The 27,265-nt window shown below is 38.7% G+C and overlaps 1 protein-coding gene across 1 annotated transcript in view; it reads left to right on the forward strand.

The window, feature by feature from the left end:
* The window catches only part of plch2a (phospholipase C, eta 2a), a 204,280-nt gene that overhangs the window by 149,571 nt on the left and 27,444 nt on the right, over nucleotides 1-27,265 (forward strand). The window contains exons 5-11 of the mRNA XM_051949439.1: nucleotides 5,036-5,206; nucleotides 8,558-8,651; nucleotides 10,309-10,512; nucleotides 11,245-11,365; nucleotides 16,178-16,349; nucleotides 22,844-22,951; nucleotides 27,008-27,163. Of these exons, the coding sequence (XP_051805399.1) occupies nucleotides 5,036-5,206; nucleotides 8,558-8,651; nucleotides 10,309-10,512; nucleotides 11,245-11,365; nucleotides 16,178-16,349; nucleotides 22,844-22,951; nucleotides 27,008-27,163 (1,026 nt within the window). The remainder of the gene's footprint in view (nucleotides 1-5,035; nucleotides 5,207-8,557; nucleotides 8,652-10,308; nucleotides 10,513-11,244; nucleotides 11,366-16,177; nucleotides 16,350-22,843; nucleotides 22,952-27,007; nucleotides 27,164-27,265) is intronic.

A 27,265-nucleotide genomic window follows, 5' to 3' on the forward strand; every position in this document is an offset into this window, starting at 1 on the left:
TCAAAAGCCAAGAAGACAAACATCAAATTATACAGATCCGTTTGATGTGATTATTGTGGGGGAAGCCAGAAAGAAAGACCGTGTTGTTGTTGATTTAGAACTGTGCTCAGTAAAGGAGTAATGTAGGGCGCATGAGTGCAATGTTTCAATAAACTGACTTAAAAACTGAAAGTTATTACGAATCCATGATGTTTCACCCAAATCACGAAAGACACCAACTACCAAAAGAAAAAGTACATGTACCTGTATATTTGTAGTTAGCGCTGCCCCTTCAGTCGTCAACTTGTCACTCAGAAGATAAAGTAGTCTCTGCATAATGACCCCAGTATATTCCTTTAATGCTGTCTAGCTAGCTGACTGGTGACATGGACTATTTTCTGACTTGACTTCTGACAAATTACTTGACTCCACTAGAGGAGCTTCGCACTCCATCAGGATCCTTTAATTTTATAGCTGGAGCTGTTACTACAGTTCTAAATGAGCGCAAAGAAAGAGACCTCCCCAGCAGAGGCTTTGCTCAGTGTTTAATCACAGTGGAGACTTGCAGATGTACATGTGGAGGGTACACTTTGTAGGAAGATGGTGCTGCAATACTAAGTGGTGAATTAATCCATATTGGCTTTTGAGCTATAAACATTAAGCAGAAGCCTGCTAACAACCTAAGTGCCTGGATTCATACATAATGAATAGGATGAATGAGGCTAGATTGATGTTTTCTGTCCAATAAGAAGTTTCTGTTTTTTCAGCTGTGCTTCCACTACTCTTGTTATTCCCCCAAGACTTAGTGTGCCCTGAATACAAAAATTGCTTCTGAGAAGAAAAGAGAATTAATAATGATGCTGAGTAATGATAACTGATGATGTGTTTCCATGTTTTTTTCCCTTGTCGGTGTATTGGTGATTCCTGTAGATATAAAGAATAACAACAAAAGGAATCTATCACTGCAGATTTGCCACAACACAGTGTTGTCTGCTCACAGCACAGTTCTGTAATAATTCTTGCCATATGAGTAATTGGATCTGTGTGTCACATGGTCGCGACAACTAAGTGTCAAATACGCAAAACCAACAGCCGAGTATGATGATGTGAAGTGTTTGTCTTGTGTCCATGAGTCAGTTTACTTCCTGTGTATCAGTTATGCCAGAGACAGAGCATGGTGGTGACATTCATTTGGCTAAATGTATTGGTGTATGTGGTGTTGTGTGTTAGGGTTCAGATGACTGACACAGTTCTTTTGCACATTTAGTAAAGAGGACTAAAAGCTTCCGTATTGCCTGTGTACAGGATTACATGCTCTCCTCCCAGCTGAAACTACTGATGTGTGCTGATGGAGGCCATTTTGTATCTTTTTATGTGTGTGATTCACATGAGTTACATGATTGTCCCTCTGATGAAAATCTGAACAATGCAAACCATGATAAACACAAATCTATACTTAACACACTTCCTTATTTGTTTATTCTGACAAACATGGATCATCCACTTCAAATCTGCCTCAATGAGCAACGAAACATCGGTGGTGGACGGCTCCTTTCCCTGCACTGCAGGACAGAAAGATTCAGAAAATCTTTCTTACCATCAGCAATTAGACTATTTAATTCTAAAGTAAACAGATGAGAGCCCACACAATTGAGTTTCCTTTCGGGGATTAATGAAGTTTTTGTATTGTTGTGTTGCTACTCTAACTTGAAATACATTTACAGAAGTAAACATTGTAAGTTTGAAAATCCCATAATGCAGAATTTTGCTTTTGTTTAGTTTCATGACTTGAGTTTTTCTTAATTATGTCTCTGTTACAGTGTGCAGTATCTGCCACATATCCTATGTTGTCCTTTGAGAAAGAGAAAAAAAATCTGAGACCCAAAAGACAAGAGTTGTAGCTTATGTTTTTGGTTTCATGATAACATATGCTTGTTGTGCATGAGTTAATGTTTTATTGCCGCACTTGTTCACATAGACTTTATTTTGATACAACCAACGAAATGTTACATTAAGTTGTGAATGCCAGTTGAGGGTTTAAGCATCTCAGTGTGCTGAGTGATGTGGAGTTTGAGGGTGGACAGCAGATGCATTATTCATACTAGGATATGTGCCGGAGACGGATGCATTGGCCATCATGTTGAACAGACACAAGCACAGAGTTCCCATAAATATTTGTCAAAGTTTAAGCCATAAAAAGGCTATGACTGCACACTTTTTACGGAATATGGCAGTCGGTTACAGATTGATCTGTACCACTGTTTCAATGTGATTTTATTATTTTTTTTTTTAAGCTGTACCAAACACAGTAAGTGAACAGAGCACGGGATTTCTGGAGAACATAGAGCTTTCCACTGTGTTTGTGCACTGTCAATGGAAAGCAGGTATCTCACAGTGGTCACAGCGACTAATTGAATTACAAATCTTTTCAGAATGAATTCTAAAGGTGGAGATGATATAAGCAGTCTCTCCTCAAAGCAAGCTTTTGTTTCACCTTTTATAGGATATAGCAACTTAGTCCACAAGTAAGATTTTATTTTGATCACTGTTTGTTTCCTGGAGCATGTGCAGCAGTCGTGCATGCGGTACATTTACAGTGGTCACAAGTTTCAGGCTACAAGCAGACGTCCTCCAAGGTAGGGTTCATGGCAGACCTGAGCAACTGGTGAAACTTTCCTCCTGCATTCTCCTGGGTGGTAATGGAAAGGAATTTCCCTTTAGATCGGCATTGTATGACAGACAGAGTACATGGTCACAATACCTTTTATATTAACTTCTTTATTATAGTGTTCCCATACCCCACATACATTATTTGTACAGTTACACATCTGATGGAATCAAATATTAAAAAGCCTGTGGAACTGTATGCAGTAAATGTAGAAGCTCAGTTTAGATCTACAGTATGTATCATCCTCTATATGCTATTCTCTACCCAGTGAATATAGTACACCAAGCTGATTAGATTCCAAGCGCCGACTAGCACAGACGTCATTGCCCTACAGTAAGTGGCTGCCTCCAGTGCTGCCTGGCATATGGAAGTGGTCACGGAGTGCCTCAGTGAACTCAAGCAAGGATTACACGGGTCATGGTACGACTAACTACAGTTCATTTGTTAACATCATTTTGTACACAAATTTAACCTTCTATGAGCTGACTCAATATTTTTCCAGCTCATTAAAACTAGAAAAAAACCTAGCAGAACCAAACCTTTTAATGCTATATGAGCTGACAACAATTATGCAAGTTGGTACATAGACTAGATAATGACATAGTAATGATGATACTGAGAATATATTCTCCAAAATCGTCTTACATGGGTTGATAATAATGTTTGACACAAACATCATTACATTTTTATTTTACAGTCTTTAGAGAAATACATTTCTGTTGAATAAAGAAAATGAGTGCATTACTTGTCTTCATGGATCGCTAGTACCTATGGAAGGGATGTTCCAATCAAGTTTTTTTTCCCACTTTTCTTACCCCCGATCCAATAAGAATAATTTCATAATTAGGTTCTTACATAATACAAACTTCAAATACACTACAGCTGAAAACTCAGGCCAATGCCCATGCTTGACTGCTGAATTGCTCTGCAGTGTATGAAGAAAAGAATTGCATTTCTGCCGCCAGGCTGTTTCTTAATATTATGCCAGCCATGTTTGGTAGGGCACTATCTGAAATATAGTGTCCAGAGGTTTGGGTGTGTTATTCCTTCAAAAACTTCAAACTTCACAGTGAAAACCTGTATTCTCTTCCACAGCAACGGCTGTTCATTTAACGCAATCAATTCAGTTACCCTCTCTATAATCTTTTGGATCTTGTCGATCTCCTAGGGACTTTCTTTCTCTTTGAAAAAGTAGCCTCCAGCATGTGTTGCTTTAGTGTAGCCTTTGGATGAGGTAACTGAGTGAACTTACTGTGTTCTGTTACATGTTTGCTTTTTAGATCCCATATCAAATTAGTAGTTTTAAATGCAGCTCTTTTACTCCCACCTCACGAAATACTCGCATTGCAGATATTAGTGGATATTGTATAGGGCTGGACCCGAATATTTGTTTGCTACGGCGGTATCCAGATATTAAAAATGCCCCCCCCCCCCCCCCCCCCCCAAAAAAAAAAAAAAAAAGGTGCTACTAATTAGGTAAAAAATGCCTTGAACCGATTAGGACATCTCCTCTTGTAGTATAGCAAAAGCAGTGCTATAAACTGTGGAATGGTAAATGTTCTACACTTGCATCACACCGTTTAATTTTAGCTAGGTTCTAAAAAGCTTTTCTTGTTCACCCATACACACACACACTAATGGCAGAGCTGCAATACAAGGTGCTCTTTGAGCGGGAGCAGTGTGGGGTTCAGTGTCTTGCCCAAGGACACTTCAGTATGTGGAGGGGCTGGATATTAAACCACCAACTTTGCAATTTGTTGACAACCTGCTTTACCACCTGAGCTGTGGCTGCCTCAGGACAAAAGAAGCAACCTGTGACATCAAGACCTTGGGCATTAGGGAAAGATATGATGGCAATTGTTGGGGCTTAGAGGAAGTTGATATATGGCTACAGTGGAAACAGTGTTGGGAAAATCCACGTGGTTACAAAATAACATTTAAAGTTGATTACATATTATTCTCATATGTAGCAGAATTATTTTTGAATGTGATATTATTTTAGTCAGTATATTTGCAATTTTTAAGTAAGACAAATTTTTGGTTCCATCAGTTGTGTCACGCAACAACTATGGCTTTCTCTAACATATAAAAGCTCTCATTTTACTTACATTTCGATACCAGCCTCATTTCCAGTCATCACTGCTTCTTTGTCCAAACAATTCTCAAACATATCCATAATTTAACACTATAATACATTGATAATAATATTGTAATCTATAATATAATAATTTAATCAATTAAGAATTTATGGGATTTTAATTCAATACTGGATTGAGATTCAGCATAATTAAATTCTTCAGTGAAGGAAAAACAGACCCTCTGCGCACTGAGGTCTTGACAAGTCTGTCAAAAGTTACAAGACTAAAACTTTCCTTTTACTCTGTGTAGGAGGCAGACACAGATGACAACCAGGGAACATTGGGCTTTGAGGAGTTCTGCTCCTTCTACAAGATGATGTCGACCCGCAGAGATCTGTACCTCCTCATGCTTACCTACAGCAACCACAAAGACCACCTCGACACAGACGACTTGGCCAACTTCCTACAGACGGAACAAAAGGTACATACTATATCTGCATTTCAATGGCAGTCTGAAGTTAGCCCAGAAATGTATCATTTTTCCCATATTGATACAACTGAATTGAAGATAATATCCTTCTTTACTTTATGCATTTTTCTTTTTTGTGAAAAAACTAATGCAACTCTCTACTTTTGAATGAGGAATTTGGATGTGCTAAGCTAGTAGCATCTAATGTAGCTTAGGACTTCTAGATTGCATCAGAATTGAGGAGCAGCTGGAGGCCAGGTAGGCTCTATTTCTTACTACAGGCATGTTATTTAGTCGCGGATCCGCGAAAATTCGCGTATCGAGGTATCAATGTTGAGACCCAATGTGAATCGCCCAAATTCGATGAGAAAAAAAATATGGGGTGTAAGGGGTATAGGGTTGGATCGCACATAGTTGTCAGCAGTGCGCTGGCTTGCAATGTTTACTTTCACGTACATCGTGTTCAAATTCAGTAACGCGAGAACTACCATTTTACGAGAGTGGAAGGCAGTTTGTGTGGTCGCGCGAAGAAGGAGGACAGGGAGAAAGAAGAATATGGCTAGAATTATTGACAGGAAAGAGGAGAATAGAGCAAGTCGCGTCAAGTGGAATTGGGAGTGGTTGGCGAAATCCATGAAGCTTACGCACCAAAAGCACGCGTTGGAAACAACGATTGGAGAGCATTATCGAAAGTTAGATGTAGCTGGGAAAGCGAGGTGCATGGTGTGTGACGATGAGACAAAATACAGTGACAGAGGATGCCAAGCGCTGATAGACCACATGAAAATGAAAAATCATGCCAGGAAATTGTACAAAAAGCGCTCTAACCACCAAATGCCCAGCAATTTTTTCACCCGGCGGAGGGAAGAGATGCGACAACAGGACCAAACATACGGTAGGGTGACCATATTCTGTTTCTCTGAAAAGAGGACACACTTCCAGCTCGCGCGCGAAAAAATTTCAGTTCAAAAACCCGGACATTTGAAGGACTTTATAAACGCCGGCCGGACAGGCCGGACAGCCTCTCAAAAGAGGATATGTCAGGGCAAAAGAGGATGTATGGTCACCCTAACATACGGGATCAGTAGTGTGTACGTGCAACAACCCAGTGGCATTGCCCCTAAAGTTCCTCAACAGAAGAGGCTCACTCCCATGGTCAATCGGAAAGCACACATAGTGATGATTTCATGTGGCTCATTCAAATTTGAATCCAGTATAAATATTTGGTTTCATCACATTAACATGACTTTGTGCTGTTTTTGGGGGTGCCTAGAAGGTCCCATACAGACATTTTTTAAGCCTCGAGGCTTGAACATGGTTTTCTGAATACCGACTCAATCAAATTGGAATGCTCCCCACAGGTTGCTACAAAGGATAAGATGAAAAACTATGTTTTTCATAGCTTTGTTGAATAAATACCTACAAAAGTCCTTGGTTTTAGTTTCTATCAGGTGAGCTTAAAGCTTAACCTAGATGAGAAATGTAAACAGTGAAATCTTAGAGGGATTTTAGCATTAGTATCATTACAACACTCAATATGCAGTTTCCTTTTTTCTTTTCTTTTGTTTCGAATGAAGTCATTTTCCATGGTAATGATACCATCTCCCAAAAAGCAACATTAGTTAATGAGCATTACACCGTGTTGGTCTTCAAGCACCCGATGTGTGCTGCTTCTTCTCATCTGGAGTCTGACAAATTAGTTCAATGTACAAAAATTTCCAAATTCTCAAAGCACAATACTGTGTTTGGATAGTTTGTTTCTGCTCGACTTGGGTTATATTTTTCCCCATTATATTCCACATTATTTCTTTTTTATGAAGCTGTTATCCTCCTTCTTTATTGAAGTGATTTTGTAAAGCGATTTGTTGGAAATGATTCATCGGTGCAGCAGAGTTTCCTGTTGGTGTCGAAACAGACTGTGTTAGTGTCGGTTTCACTGATGTGATGTGTAGCATGTCAGTTTGGCTGTTTAGCTGTTTGAGTTTTGCTGCTAACTGTTTTTCTGGAACTGATAAACACAGTAAGATGTGTTAAAGGCAAACAGTAGCCCGATGTGTTCCCACACAGTCCAGACTCTTCCCAAGGCTGAATGTTGGCGTTCAGAAGTGAAGTTAGTCTGACCAAATCCGTAGACTTGTGATAACAATGAACACATGATTAGCTTTGCAATTGAACTTGAGCATTTTTCCATATTAGTGAAAATATCTTACACTTGATTTTAAGCCCCCTGCTTAGCATTTATAGCAAAATGCAGGGTGTGCCTAAAGCCTGGACTCCTAGGAAATCTCATTACCTGTCTATATATTTTTTGCCTCCACAGATTAAGTAAGGCTTTGTCGAAAGAAGAAAGAGTTGAACTAGTACTTCTCAGTGGACGTGAAGGATGGACTTTTTCGAAAGATAGGGATAGGGTTAGGGAAGTAATGTTTTTGGGGTTGCTGGCATGAATTTAAGCCATTCTTTAGTTTCGGCCAATACATTTAGTCTTCCAAAACAGGATTTGTCCATGATACTGCCCATTTCTTAAAACTTTTTAACCACCTTCACCACTGTGGAAAAGCCAAGTGGAATCCAATGACATGCATTAAATTGATCTGCTGTCTTTCTGTGTGTCTATCCTTCATGTCCACTGAGAAGTATCAGTTCAACTCGTTCTTCTTTCGACAAAGCCATACTTAATCTGTAGAGCCAAATAAAAAACATTAGAATTAATGAGCTTTGCTGTGTGTCCAGACTTTAGGGACACCCTGTATGTACATTTAAACATTTGTTGATAACTTAGTAACACACCTTGAAGTAAAATATGCATTTTAAATGTTTAGTAATGTATTATAGTGTATGTCTGGAATGATATTTCTCTTTTATTCTTCAATTACTAATAACATTCCCATCACTCTCATCTGTACCATCAAGTGCAGATGTGTGCCTCTAGTCTGCTTCAAATACTGTTACTGTTATTGATTACACACCAAGTATGTTTAAAATTTTCTAAATTTAATTTGCAGCTAAAACACACCCAGCTAAAGCCTTGCCAGTCATGTAGTTTAAACTGTTAGAAATGCACAGACACAGTTTGAGAATGTCCCAGTTAGGAAATGAGACCGCCCCTTTTAAATGATCAACAGAGATGGGAATCTGATGGTGCAATTCGACTCTCTAAAAAGCAGTTACCAGCAAAACAGTTAGATTCTGTAGCCAAGATTGACAAAGACACTATTGGCAGCTCACCTAGCTGTGTTATCCTTTACTCTTTCTCATAGGATGAAAGAGGAAGAGGATTTATGTTAACAATAATTTTAATTTTAACCCTGTTTTTAGCATATACATAATATTTGTTTTGACACATGTATCCATACTTCGTAGATGACCAAAGTGACCAAGGACCATTGTCTGGAGATTATCAACAAATTTGAGCCATGCTCTGAGAACCAGAAGCAAGCGGTTCTTGGAATTGATGGTAGGCCCACTTTAATTTCTTTCATTACTTTGTGTTTGAAATTAGTCTGAATTCTGTTACTTTTCATCTAGACAAGTGTAATGGAAATTACATGTTTATTTGACCTTCTGTTTGAAGAATTCCTTTTTAATGCTAAACCAAGTGTGGGGAGAATGTTTCTATGCAAAACCAAAACTCTGCAAACGAGCGCTTTGACAGAGTTGTTCCAGTCCTTGGTCTATGTGTATCTGTTCAAGGTGGCAGTTGGCTTTTATTTCAATTCAATTTCAGTTCAGTTCTGCTTTTGTTATCATTCTCAGTGTACTTAATTAGTTTTCATTCACTTGACAGATACTGTAGTGCAAAGAGCTCACAATATGAACATTTTCAGCACTGCAGTGTGAGCACCAAGTGTTTAGAATTTTTTTTTAAAACATGAGATTTTATTGACATTGAAAATAATACAGACTGCAATGCAGAGTTATGTGCAAGGATTTCTGCTCTCCTGAAAAAAATTGCTGATTTTTGCTAATACAGTAATTTCAGTGCTGCACAGTGGAGCAGTACACCGCCATACTTGTCAGCTATAGCTTACTGCAGCTCTGTATTCATATGCAGGTTAGGTTTTGCCTTTTGCTTAGCAGACATGCAGTTTTCTTGCTCTTCACATCTCATTTTGGTTTCCACAGTTCCACTTAACTGGCATTTCTTCACAACCTTTCTGAAATTGTGAACTCGAACCACTTTGTTTTCATTATATGGCCTTGTCCTGTTTTGTTGGCTTCATTTAGCTTAATTTTAGGTCTTCAGTCAATATTAGAGAAAGCCATAGTTGTTGCGTGATACCACAAGGTTTGAAGTCAGAATTTGTTAGCTCTTGAACCAATCACCAGCTGGAAATTCCTAATGCCATTTCTTCACCTGCCTTACAGTCCTAGAATAGAATAGAATAGAAATACTTTGTTAATCCCTGAGAGGAAATTCGGTAAATAACTTTACAAGTTGACGACTTGCCACATTTTTTTTTAATATGAGACGTTTGCTTTTTTCCTATTTTGTGGCTTCATAAATTTAATAAAAACTAACAGTGCAAAGGGTCATTATGATTCTAATGAAGTTGTCTTTGTACAAGGGTAGCATTTCAGATATTAAAAAAAATGTCTCTTTCAAAATTCTTAAGCCATAATATTATGACTGAAATGTCCCGATATCTTGCAAATACACCTCAACAATGTACCTGTGTAATATAATCTGCTTTTATCAAACAGTTTGTTCCTAAAATATAAGCATATTTTTCTGATAAAATTACTACTTTGTTCTCAAAATTGCACAAATTTATTGTTAAAGGCTCTCCTTCATTTGATTTTGTAACAATAGCCCATATTCTGACAGAGGGGACAAAGTGTAGCCTAGAAATCTTGTTTTTCTACTCCCTTTGCGTTAATTGCATTGTCCTAATTTAAGGTTAATATTGTGATTGTTTGAATGTTAAAATGCTGTTTTATTTATTAACTCCCTATGTGATTTAAATATTTTATTGTTAAAAAAAATGACTTCATAACACATCACTGTGAGTCTTATCAAGCAACAATTTATATTTTGGAATAGATCATTAAAAGGCACGAAAAGGTCAGAGGAGTCCTGTGGAGAAAATGCTGTTTTTGTAATTTCCTTTCAGGTTTTACTAATTACATGCGCAGCCCAGCGGGGGACATCTTCAACCCAGAGCACTACAACGTCAACCAGGACATGAACCAGCCGCTGTGTAACTACTTTATTGCCTCATCGCACAACACCTACCTGATGGGTGACCAGCTCATGTCGCAGTCCAGGGTAGACATGTATGCCTGGGTGCTGCAGGCTGGCTGTCGCTGTGTGGAAGGTCAGCAAAGCCTTGTGGAACTCTTACATACACTGAGACTATTTTGGCACAATTTAAAATCATCTTCAAAAATAATGTCATGTTTTAAACGCATAGAAAAGTGCAGATATTTATTCTGGATTGAAGCTGCTTATTTGATTCATATCCTATAACTTACTATGTGCAATAGGATTGTGTTGAAACAAAGTATTTAACATGCTAAGGCAAAATCTAAATTAAGTAGCAACTTATTAAATCTGGATCTTCTTATCAAGTCCAAGTTCTTTCTCTTCCCTTGTCGAGTCTTTTTAGGTGGTTTGTTAGTTGAGGAATGAAGATAGATGTCTTAGATCAAGTACTGTTTTATTCCAGTCAGTGTCATTCAGTACCTGAATGGAGATTCTGTCATGCCAATGAAAGCACAGAGATTGAGGTCAGTTCCTCACTGGGACAACTATGCTACAGCTGTGAAAGTTATCTACTGTGAAAAGATCATCATACCCTCTCTGCCATATCTCTGCTTAAGGACTCAGGGCAACAGAAACCAAAGTAAAGTGAGGTCCGAGAAACAATTAGACTCCATGCAATTCTATTTTGACAGCATGTGAGAGAATTACTGCTAACAGGAATATTCAATTCATCAGACTTTGGGACACACAATACTTGAACATTTCTGCTACATTTCTGAGGACTTGTCTTTTTGAACTCCTCCTGACTGTCATGCTCATACTGACTGGTCTTTGCTATCCTCAGTTGACTGTTGGGACGGTCAGGACGGTGAGCCTATTGTGCACCACGGCTACACCCTCACCTCCAAGATCCTCTTTAAAGACGTTATTGAGACTATTAACAAGTACGCTTTCGGAAAGAATGAGTAAGTTCACATATGCACACACATTTATTCTAAATCTTCCATTCTTTTTTTTCCACAGACTTATACTTTTGGTTAGCCAGTCACACTGCTCTAATGTCTTTTTCATGTTTCATGCCACTTTTGTGCTTCCAATTATAGCAAGCTGACAAACAATAAAGCATGTGTGTGTTTGGTTTTAATTGGCATGTGGAAAGTCAACCCAGCCATATATGGAATATTAGTTATTAGTTATTAGCTATTTACAAAACTTCTTTGCATTTAATAAATAGTGTTGGTTGTATTAGGCCCCTAACCAGGGATATATGTGCAATGATGAGTAAAATCTCTTCACTTAACCATAGAGTCGAATGCATAAACATAACCAGAGACATGGTTACTCTCTGTAGCACTGTATTTTTTGGAAGACTGAGAGTGATTACTTTGTGGATATTTATTTTTACGTTTGTAGAGATATGGACAGAAAGCACAAGGAAGATATACAATATAAATCTATGTTGCTGCTACCACAGCAATGGATGTTATGCCTGTTCTCTCTGGATTTGTCTGTACCAGAGACACTCATTGTTTCAGGGACATACCAAAATTTCGTTCCAGCACTGTCCTGCACTGACCACACAGTTCACCATCATCACCATCACCACTCCCGTTGCCCAGTTGTTGCCCGCATACAGATTAGATTTGTCTGTCCACAGTGTTGTTTCAAACAACAATAATGCCTACACTGGGAAAGCATACCGGGCTTCGCAAAAGTTCTGTTACACAGTTTCATGATCTTTAGAGATGTTTACATGTCGGAGTGAAAAATTCCATTAAACAAACTGAAAGTTCTACCTTATAGGCAGGTGTCATTAACACAAATTTGTTCTCCGGTGAAGTTGTTTCAAGATGGAAGTCAAAAGAGTTGAGATATCTGCTCTCCTTCATGCTGGCCACAACAAGTCTGACAGGGCCAAGCAGCTGAACATCAGCCGGATGACCGTCCACAGAGTCACGGAGAGGCTCAAGAATGGTGAAGATCTTTCAGATGATCTTTCAAGAATGGTGAAGACCTGAAAGATCTTCAACATTCTTTAGCCTCTCCGCGACTCTGTGGACGGTCATCCGGCTGATGTTCAGCACAAAGGAGAGCAGATATCTCAACTCTTTTGACTTCCATCTTGATACAACTTCATCGGAGAAAAAAATTTGTATTAAGGACACCTGCCTATAAGGTACAACTTTCAGTTTATTTAATGGAATTTTTCACTCCAGCATGTAAACGTCTCTAAAGATCATGAAACCGAGTGTAACAGAACTTTTGCAAAGCCCGGTATTGACATACCCATCCTGTGTCTGTGTGAGAAGCTAGCTCCCATTCATCTTGTGGAGCAGGGCAGTGAGCAACTACCCCAGGCAGGGCTGTACAGTGCGAGCGTTTCACTCGCATATGCGCCTAAAAATAGATCGGTGCGAGTAGAAAAAATAAAAAGGGAGCACGGGTGCGAGTACAGATGTCAACCCTGTCATTCGCATTTGCTCCTAAAATAAATCCATACAAAGTGGATCAAACTAAAAGTCATAGCCTACACCTTCTTCTTCAACAACTTTTTTTTCCACATCGGCACGCTACAACACGACATGGTCAGAAAAACCGTGAGCACCTCTCGACTCTCAGGCCGTCTCCCCCACACAGTACCGAGCATCACACAGACCGGCGCACTTTCTTAAAGCGACAGGCTCCTATTTCTGTCTTTAGCTTTTATGAACACATTAATTTGAAATAACCAAATACTGTGTCTGTCTAAATTATAATAATGCAAATGACACTAAATTAAGCATGTAAAAAAGTTTAAATACCATAAAGTAATAACTGAACTAAAATTGTCATCAGTTAACACAATCTATGCTTTCTGCACCTATAATCAGCCTCCCCTAAGAATGCAAGATATGGCATCAAAATATGTCTGGTATTTATGTATAAAGTATAGTTCTTAAGTATAAAGTCATTTCTTATTGTTGTTATTTTTATTGGGCCAGTTAACAATATATAATAGAATTGAAATTCTTTATTTGTCCCACACCTGGGAAATTATTTGCTACAACAGCTAAAACACCAGATCACAACAAGTTTTTTTGTTTGATTTTTTTAAAAAACTAGTAAATTACAGTCTGTAAGAACAGAATAATAAAATAAGGGGCTAAATGATCACAGTATGGCACATTAAGAACAGAGACTATTTCAAAACTAGGACTTTAACAGAAATATGCAGGTTGAGTTAACTGTGGAGATTGTATGATATAAAATAAAATCTGGAGTCAGAATTTATTGGGCCACTTAACAAAATCTGACTCCCGTATTATTTTGGGGATCCAAGAAGTGACAACCTCCAAACTTTCTCAGCTACAACACCTGCTCCTCTGCTGCTGTTGTATAAGGTCTTGTGTACATGGTGGCTTCCACCAAGTTTTTTGCTTGGAAATTGGAAAAATGTAACATAATGCCATCTGAGCGATAATGGAAAATATGACAAAAGAAAGAAGTCAGTAGACCAATCACACTCCAAATGAAAGGAAGCCATATTGGTGAAAGTTTTGTTTTCTTTGGTGAGAACAAAATCAATAATTCTTTACAAACTAATTACAAAATACACATACATATGTACACTGCCTTTTATGAGAACAAAATCAAACATAATTCTTTGCAAACTATTTAACACACACACACACACACACACACACACACACACACACACACACACACACACACACACACACACACACACACACACACACACACACACACAGGTGTTTCCTTGTGATGGATGTAGTATAGATGTCCATCTGTAAAAAATACATTGGTTTATTAGTTCACAAAGTCCTGAGGACCAATGAAGCTGATGTATGTGACACTGGTGAGGGATGATAATCTATTTTGTGGGAGAAGCTTTGTTTGTGCAATGTCACTGTTAGAACTGCATCCATTTATTTGACCACCACCGAAGACCTCATGAGGATCAGCTTGGAGGGGCCATGTCTTGAGGACTTTGATCCAAGTCCTGCAGTGGACCGCTGGATGAACTCAGCCAAGCATGCCAGGATGACTTGAATACAAAAATATGTGGGACAGGGATGTTCCCTGTGTTAAATAACTGAGCCTACTGCTTGGCTTGTTGTGTGAATATTAATAATGAAATTGTGCGATTCATAGTGAAAATTCATAGTGCTCCTAAATGTTTTTCTGTGCTCCTAAATTTTTTCATTTAGGAGCACCTGTGCTCCTAGTGAAAAAGCTAAGCGTACAGCCCTGCCAGGTGTTAAATAACACATGATTGGCTATGGCCTTACTATCTCTTGAATTGCGTCATAGGACATTTGCTTAAAATTGTGCATTTCTCAACTGTCCTCTCTTGTCGTTGGGTGATTTTTAAATCTCTGTTGCTTAGTGGGCAGGGCTAGGCTGTAGTTCCTCCTGTAATTCAGACAACTGTTCAACTGCAGTTTTTGAGTCAATATGTGTGATTAATTTCTCACAAATAGGTCCAAAATCATTGATAGCAATCAGCTGGGTTGAAATTTGGTCACTGTGAAGGTCATGGCACATGATTCATACTTTTTTTCATCCTTATTAAACCACTCAGCAAGTCCTAGTGCTCTGTTATCTGGCCTTGCTATGTTTCTTGAACCATTTGTTTTCTTTAATTATCACCCATCTGTATGTATCCTTGTAATCCAACATAAAATCATCATAACACTTGTGCAGACATAGAGACAACAGATTACACACGGAGAAACAAAATCATATGCACAGATATTCTCCTTCTTTACAAAATCTGCATCAGGAGGTGATAATCCTATTGACATGCATGCAGAGAAAATCACTATTTTTAGATTGAGTCTCCCCAGATAAAATGAGGGAGACGCACTCGCTTTGTGTATATGTTCACCCTCACTGTGTGTTTTTGAAAAAAAAAAATTGTGGATTCCACATTCCACAGATAATTGGCTAAAAAGCAGCAGGGTGAAAGGCTGTATTCAACATCAAAGACCAATCAGATTTTCTAGTGCACTGAATAAAAACTGGCTCTACAGAGGGTTATCATTGACAGAGTGGGGATGAAAGCTTCTGTCTGACTCAAGCTGGGAGATTGTCACTGTCAGTATGCTGTGAATGAGTAGTCTATCCTTCAATGAAGCTCATTTTTTTGGCTTATGGATGGAAATACTTTTTAAAAACATGCTGCTGCTAAGGCTTTATGTGTCATCTTGATTAAAATTGTATGTTTATCCAAATGCTATTATTTGTTAAATTTACGTCATCTACAAATAAGAGCATTCATGGAGGAGCAATTTTACAAGCAAAGCTTCACATGACCAATTTCTTGGACAGCCCTACTGTGGAGGACATGTAGGCCAGAACCATGTCACACGAAAATGTGGTTTCCTGAACAATACCGACACATCTACTAGGGTAAAAGCTTAAAAAACAGTTTTGGGCTCGTAAAACTTGTGTAACTATAGAAAATATTTTTTAAAAAACATGTCCACTACAATCTGAAGTATATTATACAGTACATAAAGATCAGTTGTTACTTGCCACAAAGACTATTGATTCACTTCTTTTATTGTCTTACTATCTGAATGTAAATGCTGCTAATGTTCAGTTCAGGCAGGCAAATATGCAGCAGTGTTTGAATGAATCTACTGATAGTGTGGACTGAAAAATTTTGTCATGCTTGTACTCTACAGAGTGCGTTTGTCTGTTGAGTCAAAAAACTCTTGTAAAGAGTCAGTGATACAGATTTATAACTTTAACTTATTGTGTGTGATTGTCAGCTTCCCAGTCATCCTGTCCATAGAGAACCATTGCAGTGTTCCGCAGCAAAAGAAGATGGCTCAGTACCTGATTGAGATTCTGGGGGACAAATTGGACGTGTCCAGCATCAAAGCCGATGAGTCCGGACGTCTGCCATCACCAGAAGCTCTCAGGGGCAAAATCCTTGTGAAGGTAACACCAGACTGATTGTACTATAAAGCACTCCAAACTACATTTAGATGTTTAAAAAGTAAGTGATTCTCCTTGGCACAAGGAATCCGTCCTCAAGCAATTATCTCAGCTCACTGTTTTATTTTCTAGGGTTTCTACCTCACAGAGCGACTTCAAAGGCAGGAGATAACAGGCTGATTGAAGTACTGAGATTAGAAAGAGTTGGAATATGATGTGAAAGAGGAGTGGAAAAACAAAACTTGACAGTTGAAATTAAAATCTTAAGTTGTTTATGAAGGTGTTTGGGTGTATTAACAGCAACTGCAGGCTGAATAATTTTTTGTTATTATCGAGCAACAATATCTGGCAGTTCGGCTTGACACAAATAATTTGTTAAAGGTGCTGATGGCTGTAGGTTTGGGACAATTATCTCATAAGCTTAATTTTACAGCTAACGGCAACTATGAGGTAATGAAAAGGCTAATATATTTCCTCAGGTGCAAATAATATAGCGCTTTACCCTATGGATAACATAGAATGAGTGCAGTGGATTTTTTTAAAATTTGCTAATAACGATATTTATAAAAATGTACATAGGACACGAGCCATTACAGAAGCTTGGTAGGTATGCCATAGGGTTTCAGAAAGGGAAAACTTCAGCTGGTCTTGAATTGACAGATCTGACCAGTAGCCATTAACTGTCACAGAATTGTGAATTGCATGTTTGAGTGCAGATCACACTTGTTCTGACACATTCCCAACACCCTGTCAGTGTTTTAGGGCTTATTTTTCTTCAAGCTGCTATGGGTTGGTACTCAACACTGCTGGCTAGTTGCACCTTGCAAAACTTGTTATTTTAGATATGCTCTGACACAGTCATCTAGCTATGCTAATTTGGCTCTTTAGTAAGAAAGTCAGGTCTTCACACCTGCACGTTTCTTCCACATGCTAACTATGAGGTTGACTTATCGTTTCATGTGTCACAGACTTTGACATGCACCGTTGTACCAGGCTAATGGGAGTTAATTGCTTTATGTTGATTGTAAGGTTTTGGTCCATCTGCATGTAATTGCACTGTCATTACTTTAAAGTGTCACACACTTGACTGTGATGTCCCACTACTACAACCGAAATATGCAACTTAAGTCAGTCTCTGTGTAGTTGTAATTGTTATAAACCGCACGGCATAACATTTTCCTTCATTTGCCACTAAATGTTGAATAGAATATATACTTTATTGTTCCATACTAGGAAGTTATTTGTAACAGCAGCATTTGACGCACAGGCAACCCACAAACTTGACAGAACACCAACATTAGTCTAGTAATATTCTGATTAATAGTCATATATCTATGTAAGTTAGATATATGATACCGCACAGCATATAACTAACAAATTAAAATATGAATATGAATTCAAAAGCATGATTGCAGCTGGTGCAAAGGACTTCCTGCTACGCTCAGACTGGCACTGAGGGGGCATGAGTCTGTGGCTAAAGGTGCTCTGCCGAAACACCTCCAGATTGTGTAGTGGGTGAGAAGCATCGTTTCTAATCGAGTTCAGTTTCCTGAATATTATCACCCCAACCACCTATTGTGCTAATTCCAGCTCAACACCAATTGTGGAGCTTGCCTTCTTAATCAGCTTATTCAGCCGGTTTCTGTCCCTTGAGCGAGCCCCCCCAACACACATCAGTAGAGGAATAAAGCACTTGCCACCACAGTCTGGTAAAATATACGTAGAAGAGGCCTGCTGATATTACAAGACCTTAATCTTCACAAGAAGTGAAGTCTGCTTTTGCCCTCCTTGTACACTGCCTCCACCTCCATGTGTCTGGACCAGTCCAGCTTGTCTTCCAGCTGCACTCCCAGGTACCTATTGCTGGAGACAATCTCCACATCCATTCCAAGAATGGTAACTGGTTCCGGTGTGAACTTCTTCCTCCTGAAGTCATTCACCATTTCCTCGGTTTTTTAAGGTGTTCAGTATAAGATGGTTGAGGTTGCACAAGTCAGTAAAGTCCCTGATCATGTCCCTGTATTCCTCCTCTTGTCCTCCTTTGATACAGTCAACAACTCATTGGAATATTTCTGAAGATAGCAGTTGTTATACCAGAAGTCAGATGTACATAATGTAAAGAGGAAAGGGGACAAAACAGTTCCTTGTGCGGCCCCTGTACTGCAGAGGATTTTTTTGGACACATAGTTCTGTAGTCAAACGTACTGTGGTCTGCAGGTCAGATAGTCCATGACCAAGGATACCAGTGCTGACTCCAGTCCGGCCTGATCCACTAAGAGGCTGCGGTGCAGTGGCTTTGTACGCATTTTCCACATTAGCATACAAAAGATCAAGAGTCTTTTCTTCTCTTGTCAGGCAGTCCGCAAACTGTTTGAAGAAGTTCAGTGTGTTGGAGAGAGAGGCGTTGTTGGAATCACCGGACAGTAGAATGAGCGAGTCTGAGTGTTTGGCTTGTAGTCTCGCGATAGTTGCGTTAATTACATCACAAACAGTTTCAGCGTGTGCAGTAGGAGGAATGTAAACAACGATGGCGACGATCACAGTGAACTGCCTTAGCAGATGGTATGGTCTCAGACTAACTGCAAACAGTTCAGTGTCCCTGCAACAGATCTGTTCTTTGACGGTAGCATGTACAGGGTTACAACATCTGTCATTCACAAGCAGAGCAAGTCCTCCACCTCTCCTCTTAGTCCGAAAGTCACTCATTCTGGTGTTATTTTCGGTAATGCAGTCTTTCAGCCATGTTTCCATGTAAAACATGAGGTTGCTTTTCTGGTAGACTCTTTGACTCCTGACAAGTGTCTCAAGTTCTTCCATTTTTCCCATAATAAAAGACTGAAGAGCCAGTCTACAAGCCTGTCTCCAAACTCTCTGTCCTTTCCTCGGGTTCCTTGTAACTCCAGCTTGCTTTCCTGTACCTCTGTAGTAATTCCTCTGGAATATCATGTCTCATCCTTACAGTTTTGGAGAGCTCAGTGAGATCAAGAAGCTCCTGTCGGGAGTAAACAATAGCCGGCTTGCTCCATTGTTCCGCACGGAGAACTCCACTGAGTAACGGTAGAAACAAGATAATCAAATAAGTAAAATAAAAGCACTTAAATTGCCAACAGTTGTAAAAATGTTTGACTTAAAAAAGAAACACACTAAACTGAAAAAACACAGGCCTGAAAAGCTGCTGTAACAGGCTGCTGCATCACCGACACCCTCTTGTTTTGTTTTGAAAAAGAAAATAATAAAAAACGGTCATTGCAAACTCTTGGTCCAGGTCGGCACTGTTACAGACTTTGTCATGTAAAGTGTTAAATAAACTTATTTTCACACATGGCTTTAACCAGCAAACACAGGGGAGCAGCAGCCTACTGTTGCCAGGGGAGCTAACAGAATTGAGGTTAATGAGGCTTTTTGATAGCAGATGCTTTCACTACAGAGAAGGCACTATGCCAGCACCTGGTACGTGAAGGACTGCTCAGCCAGCTGTAATGCCAGTACTATTATGTGTGTGTCCACTCAGCACAGTGTTAGTGATGGTGCCAGTATGTAAGCACTGTAAGGAACACTGATCACAGCACATTAGCGTGCCCGCTGCCCTGCCTCACTCATGCAGTGCAGCCTCGCTGAGGTGGGAATCAGAGTATCATCCGCAGAATGCTGCTACAGACACTTATCTGTATGTGCTTATCTGCTTGTGTTTGTTGCATTTGTGTTTGGAGAGTTTGCGTTTGCATATTGAGCTAAACATTTGCATAAGATTTGCAGGTGTTCATAGGTTTTTTGGCTTTTGGTAGTTTGCTGAAATGTAGAAACCCTGAAATATTATAAACGGATTGATCAGCTGAGCTGTGAATCTAAAGGCAAATAAAGGATAAGTCTAAATTCACATTTTTTAAGCTATTTTTTCTACACAAAATGTGCTGCCACAATAGTGTGCCCTTATCCTTCTTTTTATACATTATTCCTTCATGACCTCACACACATTCGTGCTCTACAGCTATGACGTCAGTCAAGTCTGTGAGGATTTATTGTGAGTGAGTCAGAGAGGTTCATCATTATACTGTCAGCAGGATACAACAACCATTCACGTTACAGAAACAAAAGGAAGACTTAACCAATCATAAGGTAGTTCTATAGGAACAGACAGCCCATTTATCAAAAGTCAAATAGACAAGAAAGGTGATCACTCTTAGAGATATGAGTGTTTTGAATTTATAGGTTTTTAAGCCAACTTAGCATTTTAAGGAAAAAGCTGTGCAGCATTTCAAAAGTGACACAGCCTAGCTCTAAAGATTACCATAAAACCAACTGATTGTCTCGCAACAAAGAACATACACAAGGCTAGAAATGAGGGCTTCAGACTGGTGGACATTTGTGCCCCACATAAAAGCTCTCTGGGTGTAAACCTTTCTGGTTTTAGTGAAATGAACGTATATCTGAACAGAACCGTGAGTAATTTTATTAGTTTTTATTGTTTTGTTTTTTTAGACTCCGACGCTTTTCCTGGCTTTATCTATATTGCAGTTTATCCTTGGTAAATACACACGTGGACAAAATTGTTGGTACCCCTCAGTTAAAGAAGGAAAAACCCACAATTCTCACTGAAATCACTTGAAACTCACAAAAGTAACAATAAATAAAAATTTATTGAAAATTAAATAATCAAAATCAGCCATCACTTTTGAATTGTTGATTAACATAATTATTTAAAAAAACAAACTAATGAAATAGGGCTGGACAAAAATGATAGTACCCATAACTTAATATTTTGTTGCACAACCTTTTGAGGCAATCACTGCAATTAAACGATTTCTGTATTTGTCAATGAGCGTTCTGCAGCTGTCAACAGGTATTTTGGCCCACTCCTCATGAGCAAACAGCTCCAGTTGTCTCAAGTTTGATGGGTGTCTTCTCCAAATGGCATGTTTCAGCTCCTTCCACATATGTTCAATGGGATTCAGATCTGGGCTCATAGAAGGCCACTTTAGAATAGTCCAACGCTTTTCTCTCAGCCATTCTTGGGTGTTTTTGGCTGTGTGTTTTGGATCGTTGTCCTGTTGGAAGACCCATGACCTGCGACTGAGACCAAGCTTTCTGACACTAGGCAGCACATTTCTCTCCAGAATGCCTTGATAGTCTTCAGATTTCATCGTACCTTGCACACTTTCAAGACACCCTGTGCCAGATGCAGCAAAGCAGCCCCAAAACATTACTGAGCCTCCTCCATGTTTCACCGTAGGGACAGTGTTCTTTTCTTCGTATGCTTGGTTTTTGAGTCTATGAACATAGAGTTGATGTGCCTTACCAAAAAGCTCCAGTTTGGTCTCATCTGTCCAAAGGACATTCTCCCAGAAGCTTTGTGGCTTGTCAACATGCATTTTTGCAAATTCCAGTCTCGCTTTTTTATGAGTTTTTTTCAGCAGTGGTGTCCTCCACGGTCGTCTCCCATGAAGTCCACTTTGGCTCAAACAACGACGAATGGTGCGATCTGACACTGATGTACCTTGGCCTTGGAGTTCACCTTTAATTTCTTTGGAGGTTGCTCTGGGCTCTTTGGATACAATTCGAACGATCCGTCTCTTCAATTTGTCATCAATTTTCCTCTTGCGGCCACGTCCATGGAGGTTGGCTACTGTCCCGTGGGTCTTGAACTTCTGAATAATATGCGCCACTGTTGTCACAGGAACTTCAAGCTGTTTAGAGATGGTCTTATAGCCTTTACCTTTAAGATGTTTGTCTATCATTTTTTTTCGGATGTCCTGTGACAATTCTCTCCTTCGCTTTCTGTTGTCCATGTTCAGTGCGGTACACACCTTTTCACCAAACAGCAGGGTGACTACTTGTCTCCCTTTAAATAGGCAGACTGACTGATTATGAGTTTGGAAACACCTGTGATGTCAATTAAATGACACACCTGAGTTAATCATGTCACTCTGGTCAAATAGTTTTCAATCTTTTATAGAGGTACCATCATTTTTGTCCAGGCCTGTTTCATTAGTTTGTTTTTTTTAAATAATTATGTTAATCAACAATTCAAAAGTAATGGCTGTTTTTGATTATTTAATTTTCAATAAATTTTTATTTATTGTTACTTTTGTGAGTTTCAAGTGATTTCAGTGAGAATTGTGTGTTTTTCCTTCTTTAACTGAGGGGTACCAACAATTTTGTCCACGTGTGTAATTGATCTTCTTCTGTTCTGGTGTAAATGTTGGCTGTGCGTTATGACACTATCGAGTAATGTCCATTGGTATTTGGTAGAAAAACTTCACGCCTTGCATCTTGTGTGGTATACATTTTGCCCTAATCATATATAGCACAGTGCAGAGGTGCTTGAGAGGGCGGTGGATGGCCAAACTTAAACTGGGAATGATTTAATTACTGTGCATAGCCAGTGTCTTCAACTCCTATGGCACTGAAATTGCGCCCACCTAACATAATTTTTTTAGTCAGCCTCCACTACAAGTTGCAGCTGTTCTCCAATGGCTCATTTTTTTTCTCTATGACAGGGGAAGAAACTCCCCCCTAACATTGATGAGAATGCAGAGGAGGGAGACGTTTCAGACGAGGACAGTGCTGATGAGATGGAAGACGACTGCAAGCTGATGAATGGAGATGTATGTACCTTGTTTGGCCTCTATTCCTTCTGTCTTCTAATTTGTGGCAGGTGTTGTGTCCATGTGTGCAGCAGATGAAAGCAAATTGTGCATATATTTCCTGTTGTAAATGATTATCCTCTCTTGGCTCTTCTATCTCTGCTGTTTGCTATTGTCTCTTTCTTTCTATGTGGTTATTTGTTTTCTCATTCCCTGCTCTTCTCTCTTCCTGTGTGTCTTTCTTCCTCTGTTCAACTGTTGCTTGCTTCTTTCAAAGTGGAAGGTACTGTATATAAAGCTCATCTTCAATCACCTCAAAAATCTCATCATCATGTGCCATTCTTTTTCCATCATGCTTTGAAAATTTAAAAGGATAGGCCCAAAAAGACTCAATCAAATGTCCTTTGTAAGGATTCTTTATTTGGAAATAAACTTGCACATCATGAACAGAGAATATCTGGAAATAATTGCATGGATTTTACACTACAGATTGATGATTGATGAAAATTAATGCCTTGTTTTGTATCAATTACCAGTTTAAAAAAAAACTGTAAAGAGCGATGTTGAAGACTGATAAGAGGTTTGCTTCTGAATTATGCTTTCCTACAGTTGCTGATGCTCATTATGACAGAAAAAATTTTAGGACGTACCATTGTGGCCACTGGTCAACAGATAATGACCGACCTCGCTAGGACAGAAGTTGCATTTTTATATTACTTATTATTGTTTTTTCAGCCTAGTGAACAAATGCACCAGTCAAGTCATCTTTAGATATTGTTGTCCAACTGTCATCAAATTGATTACATAACACATCAGAAGTGTTTAATACTTGACAAAGACATTAATAGAAGCCTCTGAAAGAACCAAAAGGAAAAAAAAATTGAAAAGTGCAGCCCATTGTGTACAATCTGTTTGAAATATGGCATCTAATTTAGCTCAAGTTAGATTTTCTGTATTTTCCTGTGTAACATTGATTAACTTGGCAAAAATGTTGTAATTCACCAGTTTAGATGCACAAAACAAACTGGACCACCTTCTTCATTAATAAAAGTGTAGACCCTGTGGGCTGATTACTATGGACAGACTGTGCCACCATGTGGCTGAACTGAGCATGTGCATATAATTCAAAGTGGATCATTGTGCAGTCATCTCTCAATAAGTATGTCCTTTTATTTATTCCCCTTTATCTATACCGCCTTTCACATATCTTCATGACAGATGACACATTTAGTAATAGCAGTAGTCCTTCCACCAAAACCTAGCCTTTTCCTTGTAAAGGTTTAAAATTTAATGAATTCTTTAGGAATGTAACGTAGGTCATTTCTTGCCTGATGACAGTTCCAAAGCTGATCCATCCTCTGAGTCTTCACATCTTGTAACACTCAACAGCTATGGGCTTCTCAACGCAGCTCATTGAGCATCTGAAATGAAGCTAACTGATGCATACAAAGCAGGGATGACTATATAAAGAGAAAAACATTTATATGAAACTGCTTTAAAGTAAGATGAAGCAAAACTCATGTATAGCTGTAGAGGAGCTGCAGAGGGATTCAGCTGACAGAAGTGATGGTGCGCTATTCACTGTGTACAATTAGTGCTGAAACAGTCTACATGAAGACTTGTAAAGTGGAGATCTTACCTGCCATCTTATCAGTAAAGTCAGAATAACTGCTGAGTGATTGGGTGGTTATATCTGTTGCACATGTTCCTTTACTGTTTACTGTGAATTGCTTTTTATTTATATTGAAGTTAATGAATTACAAAATGACGGCGCATTTCAAAAACAATTTACTTTTATGTATGTTTCCTGCAGAAGGTGTATATATTTCTTTCAAACCTCAGATGTCAATAAAACATAATTTTTAAATAACTTAGAACAGTAAATCTAACATGTAACATGTTGTAGTATCATTGCCCATCATGTTCTCACTTGTGGAAATTAACCAACTGGGACGCGTTTTGTTTTCCCCCTGCGTCTTGGCTGCTTATGTGAAATGTCAGCTTCAGTATTATGTGTTGTTGTTTTTTTTTTTGTTTTTTTTCTCAGTCTGGTAAGACTAGTGTACGGTATAATTATCGAAGTGTTCCTCCAGAGATGAAATCAGAGAAAGATGGTCAACTTCAAGGTTCAGTTCGCCCACATTATAAAAACTTATGTCCTGCCATGCACCCTTGCAAAAAGTTGTTTTTTGTTACGCCTGTTCTTTTGCTTGCTTATTCATGTGTTCTCACTACTTTATCTGTTTAAAGTAAAACAGACTTGTCCATTCTGTTTTTTAATGTTGTACCTCAGATGAAAATGCTCAACTTTTAACAGATGTATTGTACAGAATAGCAAGTAGCCTAAAGTACATTAGTCCCTTGAAGTACAGCCTAAATGACACTGCAGAATGTAGTACTTTGATGTTTTACTGTTCTATCAAACTTATTTCCCCTATGACTGAGTGCAAACATTGTGAGCTTTTACTAATGTTGGGACAAATCAAAGTGAGAATTTATTTGTGCAACTCTAAATTAAGATATTAGTATTTTATGTCTTCAACTAACAGTTTATTTAATTATTAATTATTCCATTACTTATTTTTCACAATTAATCCTGAAACAGAAAAACATAAAGAAAACAGTGTGCATCACATTCTGTCACGGGGGTGACATCTACAAATCAGATATTTTTTCAATGTAAACCTAACCTTTCAATTGACAAATACTTACAGATGCAAGAAAGATGCAAATTTTTAAAGTTCAGTAACTAAAATCTGACTTAAATGACTGCAAGACTATCAAAATTGTCATCAAGTACGAAGCATAAAGTACTGTATCTGCAGGAATAGAAAAAAAACGCCTATCAAAAAAAAGTCAGAAATCAGACATCAAGAAAAATGTACGGTAGTTAGGAGCTGCCTTCCTTCCTCATCGCTCATGACTTGCTGTTTCACATACAAACATGAACAAAGGTTTACCTGTAAAGACCATGTGTGTCATGGCAGTTTTGGATTCACAATGATTCCCATAAATTGGAATTTCCTATGATGGAATCTTTGAGACACATGCATGTTACAGAAAACAAGCATGGGATTTGGTTCTTGCAAAGATTATAGATCTATTGGAAACATGACAAGATTTTTGTGTCCAGTATATACAAACAGCAACTTGAGTCATCAGTTTGATTATGTATACAGCTGTGTAATTTACATTTTCTGACTATCATGACCTCTTAATTTGTCATGAGCGATTACGATTGACTACAGCCACTGACTTCTCTGAGCCAAGTTAAACAGAGCCCATTTATACGCTCATTAGACTCGGCTAAAAACACTACAGTGGGCAGGTCTGAGGAGCTCAGCAAAGATCTGAAAAACCAAATCATCAACTTGAACAAGTCAGAAAAGTCACATGAAGCCATTTCAAACCAGCCACAGATCCCAAAATCATCAGTGCAAACATACCCTAAACACACATGGAATGGGTACATCATGCTAGAATTGAGATTATAAACTAGCCTTCCTAAAGTCATCAAGAATCTGTGGACTGTGATGAAAATACAAACCTGTATAAGAAAACCAACACATTTAGTGTAGCTTTACCCATTCTGACAAGAGTCATGGAATTTTTGACCCAGTAGATTTTGACATATTTTCCAACGACCTATAATAAATCTAAGAAAGAACCAAAATGCATGTTTTATTTTTTGTGTGTCAAAAATGCATGCATTTCAATGATTTCATCCTAAAAAAGTAAGAGTTACAAGAATCATTGTCAACTTAAAATCGCCATATTATTAATGGGTTTTACAAGTGTATGGAAACTTTTTTTGCACGACTGTAACTGACTTCTAACTATTCAAATTTATAACCTTATGTTAGCATTATAAGATAATTTTATATGATCCAGTTGCTTACCAAAATAAATTATCTTCAATTTTGAAGAGTAATGTCCATCGTGCCATGTTTCCATCCTGGAAAATGAACAATAACTCTGCCAACATATGACCTGTCCAAAGTTACCTTCTCCTGCTGTATGATTAATGGTCATCCACTGTCATCTCATTCTATGTGTACCTGCTCTTTCCTCCTCCAGACATCGGCCAACAGGAAGCAGGTGGAGAACATAGCCAAGAAAAAGTTGGACAATCTAATGAAGGAATCCAAGATCCGAGACAGAGAAGACCCAGACAGCTTCACCATCGCAGCTCTCCCTCCTGCTGTGAAGCCCACAGACAAAACAGATAGCAAGGTAAAATGCAGACTGGGAGTCCTACTAGGCCAATATCTTACCTCAATTTGATTCTACACACTGTAGGCAGCAGCTGTATCACACTAGCTTATTCTTCCCCTT

Source organism: Acanthochromis polyacanthus, chromosome 6, assembly GCF_021347895.1.
Source record: "Acanthochromis polyacanthus isolate Apoly-LR-REF ecotype Palm Island chromosome 6, KAUST_Apoly_ChrSc, whole genome shotgun sequence".
In the NCBI taxonomy this organism is placed as follows: domain Eukaryota; kingdom Metazoa; phylum Chordata; class Actinopteri; family Pomacentridae; genus Acanthochromis; species Acanthochromis polyacanthus.